General features: G+C 41.6%; 1 protein-coding gene across 2 annotated transcripts in view; it reads left to right on the forward strand.

Moving 5' to 3' along the window:
• Positions 1-15,999, forward strand: part of pibf1 (progesterone immunomodulatory binding factor 1) — a 91,546-nt gene that overhangs the window by 70,655 nt on the left and 4,892 nt on the right. For both annotated transcript variants that reach the window (XM_078402278.1, XM_078402277.1), the window contains exons 15-16: positions 3,595-3,725; positions 6,400-6,484. In XM_078402278.1, coding sequence (XP_078258404.1) covers positions 3,595-3,725; positions 6,400-6,484 — 216 coding nt within the window. The remainder of the gene's footprint in view (positions 1-3,594; positions 3,726-6,399; positions 6,485-15,999) is intronic.

The following is a 15,999-nucleotide window of genomic DNA, read 5'->3' on the forward strand; positions in this document are numbered from 1 at the left end:
TCCTTTCAAATGATCTCAGTCATTCATACCAGCCAAAGGCACACTAAACTAATAGAACATGAATAACAAAAGTCCTATTTGATCATAATCCAAGACGCTTTAGAAACAGTATGTGAATTCCAGAAAGGCATCAGAAAAACTGTTGTCAACAGCAATGTCGTACCACATGGAATGGAACTGTCCGCAACAAAAACATTAAAAAGCTAAAACACTAGAAATTTGGGCGGTTTTCTTTAATCCATTGATTCTGGAACACAAAATTATGTGTTCACCTGGGAGTAGTTATAATGCCTATATCATTAACTGAATTTGAAATATCAAAGCTGAATTCTGAAATATTTTTAATAACATTTGCAAGAAGGCATTACCTAAATCCGTTGAATCTTTCTCAAATCGGAAAAGATAACTAGTATAATATATCCAATAACATGGTACATTTTCTGGTTACCGGATATTATATTGCCTTTTAATTGCTCATGGGATACTGATCATTATTTAGAAATGACAATAAACAAATGTCTGTTTATGCATCTTGATTCATAGAAAATAACTACCCCCAGAAATTGCACTTTTTTAATTCTATTTATTATTTGAGCCCGACAAATGTTATAAAAAATAAACAGAGGTATACTGCAAATACCATATAACCATATAACCATATAACAACTACAGCACGGAAACAGGCCCGTTCGGCCCTACCAGTCCACGCCGACCACTCTCTCTGACCTAGTCTCATCTACCTGCTCTCAGACCATAACCCTCCAATCCCCTCTCATCCATATACCTATCCAATTTACTCTTAAATAATAAAATCGAGCCTGCCTCCACCACTTCCACCGGAAGCCCATTCCATACAGCCACCACCCTCTGAGTAAAGAAGTTACCCCTCATGTTACCCCTAAACTTTTGTCCCTCAATTCTAAAGTTATGTCCCCTTGTTGGAATCTTCCCCACTCTCAAGGGGAAAAGCCTACCCACGTCAACTCTGTCCGTCCCTCTTAACATTTTAAAAACCTCTATCAAGTCCCCCCTCAACCTTCTACGCTCCAAAGAATAAAGACCCAACCTGTTCAACCTCTCTCTGTAGCTTAAGTGCTGAAACCCAGGCAACATTCTAGTAAATCTCCTCTGTACCCTCTCCATTTTGTCGACATCCTTCCTATAATTTGGCGACCAGAACTGCACACCATACTCCAGATTCGGCCTCACCAATGCCTGTACAATTTTAACATTACATCCCAACTTCTATATTCGATGCTCTGATTTATAAAGGCAAGCATACCAAACGCCTTCTTCACCACCCTATCCACATGAGATTCCACCTTCAGGGAACAATGCACAGTTATTCCCAGATCCCTCTGTTCCACTGCATTCCTCAATTCCCTGCCATTTACCCTGTACGTCCTATTTTGATTTGTCCTACCAAAATGCAGCACCTCACACTTATCAGCATTAAACTCCATCTGCCATCTTTCAGCCCACCCTTCCAAAAGGCCCAAGTCTCTCTGTAGACTTTGAAACTCTACTTCATTATTAACTACACCACCTATCTTAGTATCATCTGCATATTTACTAATCCAATTTGCCACACCATCATCCAGATCATTAATGTAAATGACAAACAACAGTGGACCCAACACAGATCCTTGGGGTACTCCACTAGACACTGGCCTCCAACCTGACATACAATTGTCAACCATTACCCTCTGGTATCTCCCATTCAGCCATTGTTGAATCCATCTTGCAACCTCACTATTAATACCCAACGATTTAACCTTCTTAATCAACCTACCATGTGGAACCTTGTCAAATGCCTTACTGAAGTCCATATAGACAACATCCACAGCCTTGCCCTTATCAATTTCCCTGGTAACCTCTTCAAGAAATTCAAGAAGATTAGTCAAACATGACCTTCCAGGCACAAATCCATGTTGACTGTTTCTAATCAGGCCTTGTTTATCCATATAATTATATATATTGTCCCTAAGTATCTTTTCCATTAATTTTCCCACCACAGACGTCAAACTAACAGGTCTATAATTGCTAGGTTTACTTTTAGAACCTTTTTTAAACAAAGGCACAACATGCTTACACTGTTAGCATTTTTTTGTGGACTGGTCAACATTGGCCACCAAACATCAGCACGGACTGATCTCTTGGCCCAGCGTCTTTCTCCAATGATAACATTGTATCATGAAAAATATTAACTGTTTCTACAGATGCTCCTGACCTCCTGAGCTTTTCCCTCATTTTTATTTCAGACTTGCAATGTGTGCAGTTTTGCTTTATTTTCACCATATTAAACAATACTACAACATTGAATGGCATTCTCGCTAGAGTAAATGTCTCATTTTCCATTTTTCAGTATGTAGAACTCTTGGTTTTTGCAGCCAGGAGACGCAGAAATCTGTCAAGTTTGGAATACAATGTGATTGTTTTCAATGTGGTTGTTTCATAAACCAGAGTCCTGGACCAGTGTTCTGGGGACATAAGTTCAGAGGGGCCACAGTCTTAGAATAAAGGGGAGGCCATTTCAAACTGAGATGAGAAAAAACTTTTTCACCCAGTTGTGAATTTGTGGAATTCTCTGCCACAGAGGCCAAATTACTGGATGGATTTAAGAAAGAGTTAGATAGAGCTCTAGGGGCTAGTGGAATCAAGGGATATGGGGAGAAGGCAGGCACGGGGTATTGATTGGGGACGATCAGCCATGATCACAATGAATGGCGGTGGTGGCTTGAAGGGCCGAATGGCCTCCTCCTGCACCTATTTTCTATGTTTCTATCCCACCACTGCAGCCAGAGAATTTACATTCAGGTGATTAATTAAAAGCAAATGGGAAACTGAAATATTAATAATCCATCCAAAATCACCAATGTCCTTTAAGGAAACAAATCTGCTGCCTTTATTCCTGTGATTCCAGATCCAGAGTAACATAGTTAAAAGAGTCCTCTCAAGTGGGGTAGTGGGATCACTAGTTCAAGTGTAATTAGAGATGGGTAACAAATGGCAGCCTTGCCAGCAGTGTCTGCATTCCAGAAATGAATATTTGAAATAAACGAAGGAGGGGGAGGAAGGGATGATACTTAAAGTGGAAATGGCTGATCATGAAGGTGGGCTAGGAATGAGATTTTACAACTCCAAGTTACAGAGACATTTACGTTTTTCATTTAATCCAGTGTTTGAAATTTCTCTTGATTGAAAATCTTAAACAGTTTTGAAGTACAAACCATTAATGCCTGATCATGTCATCATAGATCAATCACCATGTCAGACACTAAGCCTGATAACCAAGAAAACATGGAGTACTAATTAGGATTGTTTAACGGGCATGTTTTTTGATGCTAGGGCAAGAAATTGATATTGTGTTAGCAATGCATGCAAGATGCATCTTTAAAATAGAACTTGCCATTTCCTTGGAAGGTTAATTCAAAAGGGTGTTTTGTAGATACTCTCAGTGGTTCCATCAAACAACCAATCTGAAAATGGTAATTGTTTCACTTTTATGTTCAAAGCTGTTGAATTTTAGGTGGTTGATGCAGTGAGCACTTTAGTAAAGGAAATTATAATCATCGTGTTTTTTTTAAATTACAGCTTGCAAATGCAAAGTCTTTACTTGGTCAAGCCCAACAGCCTTACAGTTATCTTATTGAGACTGTTCATCAGAGAGACGGCCAGATCCAGAGATACAAACAACAGGTTTCGCAACTTGAGAATGAAGTCTGGTAAATGTCAAGAATTATTAGCGTAACCAGAACTGCGGGTAATATCTCTGAGTAAATATTCAAGAGGTTGGAAGTTTAAAATTGGTATTCTCTGGTTATGAAAAGTTTTGATGGAATAAACATATAAAAAGTGTTTCCACTTGAAGGTAGATTTCAAATTAGGGGCGAAACAAGCACGTGACCAACTACCTTTTTTGAAGAAAGGCCACAACCCGAAACATGGCCTTTTTTATATCCCCCAGAGGTGCTGCCAGACCTGCTGAGTTCCTCCACAACTTTCTCTTCTTATAAACCCGTATCTGCAGTTCCCTGCATCTCTTCTTTTCCCAGTAATGTTTAAGCATGTTTAACATGCACATTTGTTTAATATATGTATTCTTAATGTGCCTCTTTCCAGAAGTATATTACTTGCTTAAAACATCGGTATTCACTGTGCAGTGTTGGTCAGCTTGCCCCACATATGAATAAATATTAGTTATTCTATCATTAACTGAACTAATCCACATTTTTAAAATTGAGTTTGACATTGGTATTTGTTAAGTTGCTGGGCAATGTTTAACAATTACAGAAATCCAGTCTTTGGCAGTCCATTGTGTGAATAGAATTTAGTAGCAGTTCTGATGTCGGATTCTGCCAGGTGATTCTGAGATCATGGTGTGCTACATTTTTTTTATTGGAAATATCAAAGAGAAATTGAATATTTTGTACTTCAACATTCAGCATTCAAAATCACCATCCTTTAATCAGGTTAAGTACAGATTAAAGGATCCTTGTATTTTACCACAGAACTATTTTAAAAGTAATTACAGAAGAATGGTCGTTACTGTACATTTTACATTTATGAACATAAATCCCCAATTTTATATTATATTATGTCTCTGATCTCAATCACCAGGAACTAGGTTGAAAATGGCAAAAATCTGTTTAGCTAGAGCACCTGAGTGGGGAAGAAAATAAAAGGAAATTTGCCTGCTCTGGTGCATCTTCCTACTTTGTTTTAGTCTTAGATGCTACTCTAAAACTAATGACTGTTACATCATTTGGCTTCTTTCATATTTGAATTTGATTCCCTGTAGCAGGTAACTTTAGACTGGTATTTGAACAGTGGATATGATGGGAGATTGCACAGAAAAAACAAATGTTTTGAGCTAGCAACCCATACTCATCAAAATCTTGATTCTCCCCAAACGGTATCATGAATTAAGCTATCATATTCTTAAAAATAAACGATGTAACCTCTGGAAAAGCAACTGCAATATATATCCAAGGCTTCTGCAGAATCTTATGTGCGTCTCTTAACCTGCTAAGCATACATTGTAAACACAATAGCACAGAAGGGTTAATGACACTCAAATGTTCATTGTCAGGAGCAGGTTATTAACTTCGCAATAATATTCCCCACCCAAAAAAGATATCCGTATCCTTTTAGTTATTAAACCTACAACATTTACAAATTGGCTGCTTTACATGCTTTTGGAGAAGACCTACACAGCGTTCAGGGGCAGCACAGTAGGGCAGCGGTAAAGCTGCTGCCTCACAGCACCAGAGACCTGGGTTCAATCCTGACCCTGGGTGCTGTCTGTGCGAAATTTGTACATTTCCCCTGGGTGCTCCGGTTTCCTCCCACTTGCCAAAGATATGCAGGTTTGTTGGTTAATTGCCCTCTATAAAATTTCCCCACGTGTGTAAGACACAGAACTAATTTATGGGTGATCGATGGTCAGCGTAGACTCGGTGGGCTGAAGGGCCTGTTTCCACCCTGTATCTCTAAACTCTACACCTGGACAAAAGGTTGTAATAACACAGACATGATGGAGGATCAACCTCTCCTGCCTCTCTCTTTTGCAAGGCAGAACTGGAGACTAATGGTGGAAACCCTCAGCAGGTCAGGCAGCACCCATGGAAAGAAAAACAGAATTAACATTTAGGTTGAAGATTTTTTGACATCACAGTTGTGACCTGAAATATCAAGTCTTTTTCTCTATCCACAGCTGTTATCTAACCTGCTGAGGTTTTGCAGCATTTCTGTTTTTATTTTGTATTTCCCCGGCATCTGCAGTTTCCTTTTGATTTTTCAAACATTAATGCTTGCTCTTCTACTCGGCCTGATGGCAAACTTTTGTTATCAATCAGGTTAGCTGTTTCTAAATTGTGGAGCTGCTTATTTGGGGTTTTTTCATTCATTTCTGCAGGTCCTAACTGATTTATTTAGGCGCATGAGCTTTCAAATGCTGGGGAAATGTAGATATTAGAAAGTGCTGACAAGTAACATGGTGAACAACGGAAAAAATGAGTGTTTCCAACACTTTGATGGCAACACTATCAAAAACATTGTCAAGTTAATGTGATTCAGCAGCAAATACATACCTAATTATGAAGAGCTTCACACGCTGCTTCTATACCTTGAGTATTCTCAAACTCCAGCCCCAGCAATGATTTCCAGCAGCTGCAGCATTGGTATTAATAACTTATCATTCTCCAAATGCTTTTTTCTGTTCGTCAAGATAATCTTTTACTATAAAAATACTTGTAAAGTTCTGTATTAATCCTTGCAGCAATTTTGTGGTCACTACAGGGAATTCCCAGAACATGGTGAATTAATGATATTGAAAAATATCATTTGTTTAATAAATCATGATAGCCTTCTAATGCTCGAGGTTTGTTTCCTTTTCAGTCAGTTAAAAAAAGAAAAGGCAGCTTTACTTCGCATGAAAAACCAAATGGCAGCAGATCTAGAGAGACTCTTGAATCAGCGGGAGGTAATATTTCTTTATTACTGCTTAAAATGTTGGCTATCCAGTCACATTGAAGACATTTTTTTTTTTAAATAATCTCTCCACCTCCTTTAAATATGTGCATTGTAGAATCAAAAAGAAAAGCTATCAAGACTGAAAAGTTAAGGTATCCTACACTAAAATGGTGTCATAACTTGGTCTGGTCCAAAGATACTAGAGGAACAAGATAGACCACTCGACCCTCAAAACCTTAGTATATCATGGCACCATTTTAGTAGGCAGAATCTGTTGTACTTCGTGGTCCGGTACCTGTTGTACCTTTGTTGTGACTCTGGAAGGACCACGAGTACACATGTTTAAGATGTTATCATGGTGGAGCTTAACTCCAGGCTGTTTATTCCAAGGCCGCCTGGATCCAGAGTGACCGCCTAATCACACCCATCACTTATATACACAGCCATACAAAGTAGTTCTTGGATACACAAAGTAGTCCCAGCAATATCACAACATCCCCCTTGTCTTATATATTACAACAGAATCTTGCAGAAACATTTAAAAAGAAAAACAACAAAAATCTGTGAATTGATAGATGAGATATATTCTGTGTTTTTATGGTATCATCACACATACTGTTCCCCCAAAACACTGCGAGAGGCATAACGGATGGCGGGTTTTGCCTACTAAAATGGTGGACGTTACGCTCCTTTGCAGTACTACACTTCAGTATAGGCGATTTCAACGGAGTGGTCCATCTTCTTCCTCTAGCATCTTTGGTCTGGTCGCCAGAGTTTCCACAGCCTTTTGATATACAAATATTTAATCACAATATGTAAGTGGTTACAGTATTTCATTTGGAATGGAGGGGAAACTGCATTCATGTTTCCTGACAAAGTAAGGGAACAGTGGAGCTGTCATAGGAAATTATTTTATTACTACATTACTGATACTTCCTCAATAACATGCTCTGACTGTGCACTTCCAGGAAAATAAAAGGTTCAATGCATAGGAAAAGTTAAGTTGAATGCTTAATTAAGTACAGTGGTTTGCAAGCTGTTGAAATCACAGAAATATCACCTCTTGAGGAGTAAATGAATCTCGCAGGGTTTATCGTAGAAATTACTCTGGAATGTCAGTCTAGATTTTTATGCTCAAGTCACTGCAATGAGATTGAAACCACAGCCCCTTAACTCAGAGTGAGAGTGCCACCAACTAATCCACAGCCAACAATAAAATCAGCCTACGAAATTTAAAAAAAACATTTATTACCAATACACATAATGGAATTGGATCTGCTAATACATGAAAATTCTGGATTTCACTTCAGTGTGAAATCTGAGCCATCAAAAGTCTCATGAAATCTTTGAATTACTATCGGAAAAAGATTCAGCCAAAGGTCAGGACCAAACTATTTTTTTTTCCAAAATGGACGCTCTTAATATTTTGAAGGGGGAATAGGAGGTGCCATTCAGTATATTGGTACACAGAAAATATGTTCATTTAGAATGCAGCTGAATGGACAAATGAAATTAGTTGTAGGAAATTGAAGGGGCAACCTGTTTGTGTCATTTAAAGATGTTAACAAAGGTTTTAGCCCAGTCTCTCCAGATGTCTGGTTAATGAGATTCAGCTGGCATGAAATCTGGCAGAAAGCCCACAGGGCATAATAGGAGTATTTGGCAACTTGATTTTTCTTGCTATTTTTACCTTAGAACCCACCAAATCTTAAATTGTTTGGGGCTTTGTAAACTGTTCTGTGCTTAGACCATAAATCTTTTTGAGCCGTTTTAAATAATGTTACTTTGATCGTTGATTTATTTAGTGTGTGAAAATGCATGGATTATATCGCAACGTATTTTCTTTTACACATAAAAATTCCCCAATGTATTTTGTTGCAGTACTTTTGTATGCTGATCTGATCTTTATCAAGATCAACGTAGAAAAATAGGTGCAGTAGTAGGCCATTCGGGCGGAGGGGAGTGGGGATGGGGGCGGAGGGAAGGGGGAGGGGGGCTTGGAGGTGGGGGAGTAGGGGTAGATTGGGAGTAGGGGGATGGGGAGGGTAGTGAGAGGGGTGTAGGGGTGGGGAGGGGGGTTGGAGGGGACATGGACCATTGTGATTTGCTGTTGAAGACCACTGGAGTAAGTATGTCTCAACGAAATTAGGTATGTGCAGTTTTAAATGAAACTCTTTCTTCATAACTTAGTCATACATTTTATGACCATTGTTCTTTTATTCAATACCAAGAGAATTGGGATGTGTAAGGAAAAGGCAAAATAGAATAAACAAAACAAAAATTGTTTTCTTTGTGTTGTAAAAAGTATTTCTGTTCAATAACCTTTCTCTAAATAGCAGAATATACTCATGATAAGCCTGACATTGTACATGTAGTCCAAGAACTACTGACTGTTGGAAATAATAGTAGTTTTTCACACATGAATGTAACGCAACATTCTGAATTTTGGACATCAAAATTATGAATTTTGTAAAATCAAATGTTGGGAGGTCTTATCTAGCCTGTCCAATCCTTTAAGAATTTTATATGTTTCTATAAGATCTCTCATCCTTCTAAATTCCAATGAATACAAGCCCAGTCAACCCATTCTTTCACCATATGTCAGTCCCGCCATCCCGTAAATTAACCTGGTGAGCCTACTCTACACTCCCTCAATAGCAATGATGTCCTTCCTCAAATGAGGGGACCAAAATTGCACACAATACTCCAGGTGCGGTCTCACCAGCACCCTGTACAGCTACAGTAGGACATCCTTGCTCCGAAACTCAAATCCTCTTACAATGAAGGCCAACTTGCGTTAGCATTCTTCATTGCCTGCTCTACCTGCATGCTTACTTTCAGTGACTGATGTACAAGCACACCCAGGTCTCGTTGCACCTCCGCTTTTCCTAATCTGACACCATTCAGATTATAATCTGCCTTCCTGTTCTTGTATTTACATTTACATTGTAAATGTAACCTCACATTTACCCACTTTATATTGCATTTGCCATGTATCTGCCCACTCACCCAGCACCGAGCCTTGCAGCACCCTACAGGTCACTGCCTGCCATTCTGAAAAGGACCCATTAATTCCTACACTTTGCTTCCTGTCTGCTAACCAGTTCTCTATCCATGTCAATACCCTACCCCCAATACGATGTGCTCTAATTTTGCATACGAATCTCTTGTGTGGGACCTTATCAAAGGCTTTTTGAAAGTCCAGATACACCACAACCACTGGCTCTCCCTTATCCATTCTACTTAGGGTGTACCTGGGTGTTTACCTTAACAATAAACTTGACTGGACCGAAAATATCAATGCACTGTACAAAAAGGGCCAGAGCAGACTTTACCTGCTGAGGAGACTCGAGTCCTTTGGAGTGCAGGGGGCACTCCTGAGGACCTTCTACAACACTGTGGTGGCATCAGCCATTTTCTATGGAGTGGTCTGCTGGAGCAGCAGCATCTCAGCAGCGGAGGGGAAGAGACTTGACAAGCTGATCAGGAAGGCCAGCTCTGTCCTGGGTTGCCCCCTCGACTCAGTACAGGCGGTGAGAGAGAGGACGATGATGGCAAAGATAACATCGCTGCTGGACAACGACTCCCACCCCATGCAGGACACTGTCACTGCACTGGGTAGCTCCTTCAGTGACAGACTCCTTCACCCCAAGTGTGTGAAGGAGAGATATCGGAGGTCCTTCCTTCCCGCTGCTGTGAGACTGCACAACCAGCGCTACTCCCAACAGACCAGTTAACAGTAACAGTTTAAAAAAACACAGTAAAGATGACACTTATCCTTATCTTTATTTTTATTTATAATGAATGTCTCTTGCTATCCACTTTGCTGCTGTAACACTGCAAATTTCCCCGGTGTGGGACAAATAAAGGAATATATTATGAATATATTATTGTTACATCCTCAAAATATTCCAGAAGATTAGTCAAGCATGATTTCCCCTTCATAAATCCATGCTGATATTGACGGATCCTGTCACTGCTTTCCAAATGCGCTGTTATAACATCTTTAACAATCGACTCGAGCATCTTTCCCCACTACCGATGTAAGGCTAACTGGTCTATAATTCCCTGTTTTCTCTCTCCCTCCTTTCTTAAAAATGGGGTTACATTGACTACCCTCCAGTCCACAGGAACTGATCCAGAGTCGAGAGAACATTGGAAAATGATCACCAATGCATCCACGATTTCTAGGGCCACCTCCTTGAGTACTCTGGGATGCAGACCATCAGGCCCTGGGGATTTATCTGCCTTCAGTCCCAACAGTTTACCTAACACCATTTCCTGACTAATGTGGATTCCCTTCTGTTTCTCCCTCCCACTAGATCCTCGGTCCCCTAGTATTTCTGGAAGATTGTTGGTGTCTTCCTTAGTGAAGCCAGAACCAAAGTACTCGATTAACTGTTCTACCATTTCGGTGTTTCCCATTATAAATTCACCTGTCTCTGATTGTAAGGGACCTACATTTGACTTCACTAATCTTTTTCTTTTTACATATCTGAAGAAGCTTTTAGAGTCAGTTTTTATATTCCCCGCAAGCTTTCTTTCATGCTCTTTTTTCCCCCTCTTAATTAACCCTTTTGTCCTCCTCCGTTGAGTTCTAAATTTCTCCCTGTCCTCTAGTTTGCTGCTTCCTCCGGCCAGTTTATATGCCTTTTCCAATGGATTTAACACTATCATTGATTTCCCTCGTTAGCCATGGTTGAGCCGCCTTCCCCGTTTTATTTTTTCACCAGACAGGGATGAACAATTTTTGGAGTTCATCCATGCGGTCTTTAAATCTTTCTATCTTTAAATCAACTTTCTTGCTTTCTAGAACAGCTGCTCTCCACTGACAGCTTTTTATATACCAGTCACTAAATGCCTGGTCACTTAACCAGACCGCAGTGCTAAATGACCAATTCCTACTTGTCTATTTTAAGCTTTATCATTAATACTTAAATTTGAGTGATTTTTATGATATATGTTTTTCATGTAGAACTTATTCTTTTTTTTATAACTTTAAGAAAACTTATTTTACTATTATTTGTTATTAATTAACATATGATGCCCCACAGTCAAATATATAACCATATTCCCTCCAACAAAAAAGACTCCAAATGCTTTTGAGAGTAAAACTAAGTATTATCTTGCATTTTCAAAATAAAGCTGGATTTTTTTTTTTACAGCGTTAACCCTTTAATTTCCTCCTGGATGGCATCCAATTCTCAGGAGAGAAATGGCAAGATGGTCTATTTTGGCAGCTGCTTGTACATTTTGCAAATATGAATGGAAATTAGAGGGAACCAGACTGTTCGCAATTTTGGGTGCAATTTTTGATTTGAGAGATAGCTACGAACCACATATTCATGCCATCAATTCTGGCAAGGTCTTCTTCCATCTCTATTGCAATACCCGATCCACCCTCATTCAAACATTCTGCTGCTAAAACATTCATCAATGTCTTTGTTCCCTTTAGAATTAACTAATACAATACATTCTTGGCTGTATACCCTTCCCAATACTATGAGCTTGAGGTCATAATAATTCTGCTCCCAGAGTCCTAACTTGCAATATGTCTCATTCATTATTCACTCTACTACTTGCTGATCTGCACTGGCTGCTGATTAATCAATGTGTCTTTTTTTAATCGTTTGTTATCTCTTATCTTCAAATCACACGATCTTATCCTCTATAATCCTCCATGATAAATGTCCTCTTCTATTTCTGGCTTCTGCTTCTTGCCAAATAAAATTGATCCACCACTGGCAGCCATGTCATTTGTTGCCATGTTCTTTGACTGTCTCTTCCTTGATGGCCGCGCCGTTGTATTTGGCTGCCTGTCGTCGCTCACCTACAGATCGTAGTGTTCTTCGAGCCACTTTGGTCTATGACCGCCGAACCCTCCTGTTGATCCGACCCTCCGTCGTCGACTTCTTCAGTCCAGGTCCCGGACAACGTTTCTTCCAACGATCGCTCCTCGATCAACTCCCGGTAGATGTGCGGGCCCAGCCTTACATCCACCGCCGGAGGCGGGGTAAACGCGCGGGAACATTTGAAAATTTAAAAAACCTCGCCCGCGCTCATCCAACAGCGGCCTACCTCGCTCGCCCAGCGCTGCGAAGTTGGACCTGGTCGACCTTACCGCTCCATCCACCGGCGCTCCCTCGAGCTCAGGTATGCCGCTCTTCGACCGATCATCCCGGTCCCTGGACTGCCTGCCCGCGGGCTCCCAGCAAGGCCATCTGTGAAGCGCAGCGGCGTGGTCTCCCTGAACCTCCGCCCGCTGGCGTGGGAGCCGCTACCCGACCGAAGCTCACCTGCTGTCCCTGCTAAAGTGGCCCTGATCAACGCAAGATCCCTACAGAACAAGACCTTCATCCTCAACGACTTCTTCACCACCCGTGGATTGGACTTCTTACTGCTCACAGAATCCTGGCTTAACCCTGGTGAGCTTGCTCCACTCGTGGAACTCTGTCCTGATGACTGTAACTTTTTCACCTCGCCTAGGCTCTCCGGACGCGGTGGGGGCTTAGCCACTGTGTTTTAAGAAACATTTCAACTGCCGCCTCCTGAACGCTGATCATTTCTCCAGTTTCGAGGTGCAACTAATTAAAGTAGGCCTAGCCTATCCCCTCTTAATTGTTCTTGTGTATCGCCCACCAAAAATGCATAAGGACTTCATCACCCAATTTGCTGATCTGATTTCTAGCATTTTGCCCAAATTTGACCGGATCATGATTCTTGGTGACTTTAATATTCATGTTTGCTGTCCCACTAAGCCTCTTGTGAGTGAATTTATGCACCTGGTTGAGTCCTTCAATCTGACTCTTCACACCACGGGACCCACTCACAAGTTAGGCCATACTCTCGACCTAGTGTTATCGTCTGGATTCCCAATCTACAACATTGTTTCTCGAAATTCTGAGAAACAATCTTCTCAAATACCAGGAAGCAGTAAAGTCTGCTAGAGCACAATACTTCTCCGACCTTATTTCCAAAAACTCTCATAACTCCAAGGTCCTATTTAGCACAATTACCTCTGTCATATGTCCCGCCCCCAGTACCAGCTTAGTTGGGTCCCCTGCTAAGTGCGAAGAATTCGCTAAATTTTTCACCAACAAAGTTGAGAACATTAGAATGAACATTTCCCCTCCCACCCGTGACCTAGCTGTCTCACCAGTCTGCTCATCTAAATTGGACTGCTTCCAACCCGTCACTCTATCCTCCCTTGCAAAGCTTGTCTCCGCTATGAAACCTGCAACCTGCCCCCTTGATCCTGCCCCCACTGCCCTTCTGAAAGATGTCATTGCAATAGCCGGTCCCAGCATCCTCTCTAAAATCGACAGTTCTCTGGCCACTGGCACTGTTCCAACCTGTTTCAAGCACGCGGTGGTCCAGCCCCTACTGAAAAAAACTAACCTAGACCCCACCTTGCCTAGCAACTACAGACCCATTTCCAAACTGCCATTCCCGTCAAAAGTCCTTGAAAAGGCAATTCTAAACCAATTAGTGCCCTACCTGCACCAAAACACCATCCTGGAAAGTTTCCAGTCAGGTTTCAGAGCCCACCACAGCACAGAGTCTGCCTTGTTGAAGGTACACAACGACCTGCTTCTCGCCATCGACACCGGCGACTGTGCAATCCTGCTCCTTCTCGACCTCAGCGCAGCGTTCGATACAGTGGACCACACCATCCTTATTGACCGTCTCCGGTACGCGGTTGGCATTGATGGGCACTGCCCTGAGCTGGTTCGCTTCGTACCTCAAAGATAGGAGTTTCGCCATCAACATAGGCAGTTATTCCTCTGCTCCAGCTAGCCTCTCCTGCGGAGTTCCACAAGGCTCCATCCTAGGCCCCATTCTCTTCTCTCTATACATGCTCCCCCTTGGCCAAATCATTCAAAGGCACGGCATTTCTTTCCACTGCTATGCCGATGACACTCAGCTTTACCTCCCCCTGAAACCCAACAACCAGTCAAATTTAAACAGCCTCTTACACTGCCTTGAGGACATAAAATGTTGGATGGCACAGAACTTCCTCCAACTAAATGAGAGCAAATCTGAGGTCATCCTATTCGGCCCCCCCGACTCCATCAAATCGATAACAGGCAGTCTTGGAAGCCTATCCTGCCTAGTCAAACCGCATGTCAAAAACCTCGGCATGATATTTGACTCTGCATTAAAATTTGATAAGCAAGTCAACGCTGTGGTAAAAGCCAGCTTCTTCCAACTTCGTACCGTAGCTAAAATCAAACCTTTCCTCCAATTCGACGACACAGAAAAAATCATTCACGCTTTCATTTCCTCCCGCCTAGACTACTGCAACTCCCTACACACTGGGATCAGCCAATCTTCCCTGTCCCGCCTGCAACTGGTCCAAAACACCGCAGCGAGACTCTTGACGGGTACCCGTAAACGGGACCACATCACCCCGATTCTGGCCTCTCTCCACTGGCTCCCTGTACGGTACAGAATCAACTTCAAGCTCCTCCTATTCACGTATAAAGCCCTAAATGGACATTCCCCCCCCCTACATCAAAAATCTTCTAACCCACCTCTCTAACTCCAGGTCCCTCAGGTCGGCCGACTTGGGGCTACTCACTATCCCGCGGTCTAGGCTTAAACTCAGGGGTGACCGCGCTTTTGCGGTTGCAGCTCCTAGACTGTGGAACAGCATCCCTCTCCCCATAAGAACTGCCCCCTCCATCGACTCCTTTAAGTCCAGACTCAAAACCTATTTCTACTCCCTAGCGTTTGAGGCTCATTGAGGAGGCGCTGTGAACTGTTTGCGTGCTACTGTATGTTTCATTTTTTTCCTTAGTACCTAATCAGATGTACAGCACTTTGGTCAACGTGGGTTGTTTTTAAATGTGCTATACAAATAAAATTGACTTGACTTGACTTGACTTCCTTCTTTAAGATTATTTAGTTTTGTTGGTAATATCACTCTAAATGTTTTTGTTATATATAGTGTGTCTCATTCAGTAATATTCCTGTACAGCTCTTTGAATGTTTTTTCATTAGAATGAATATATAAGTAAGATTAGTAAAAATTGTTAGATATCACTGGAATTGGGTAAATCTGACCACACGCATTGTCATCTTGGTTCTAGGGATCCCTGGGATGGCGGGACTTTTATATGAAGAAAGACTGGATGGACTAGGCTTGTACTCGCTGGAATTTAGAAGACTGAGGGGGGATCTTATAGAAACATATAAAATTCTTAAGGGGTTGGAGAGGCTAGATGCGGGAAGATTGTTCCCGATGTTGGGGGAGTCTAGAACCAGGGGTCACAGCTTAAGGATAAGGGGGAAGTCTTTTAGGACCGAGATGAGAAAACATTTCTTCACACAGAGAGTGGTGAGTCTGTGGAATTCTCTGCCACAGAAGGTAGTTGAGACCAGTTCATTGGCTATATTTAAGAGGGAGTTAGATGTGGCCCTTGTGGCTAAAGGGATCAGGGGGTATGGAGAGAAGGCAGGTACAGGTTACTGAGCTGGATGATCAGCCATGATCATATTGAATGGCGGTGCAGGCTCGAAGGG

The sequence above is a fragment of the Rhinoraja longicauda genome, chromosome 7 (genome assembly GCF_053455715.1).
Source record: "Rhinoraja longicauda isolate Sanriku21f chromosome 7, sRhiLon1.1, whole genome shotgun sequence".
Taxonomy (NCBI): Eukaryota; Metazoa; Chordata; class Chondrichthyes; order Rajiformes; family Arhynchobatidae; genus Rhinoraja; species Rhinoraja longicauda.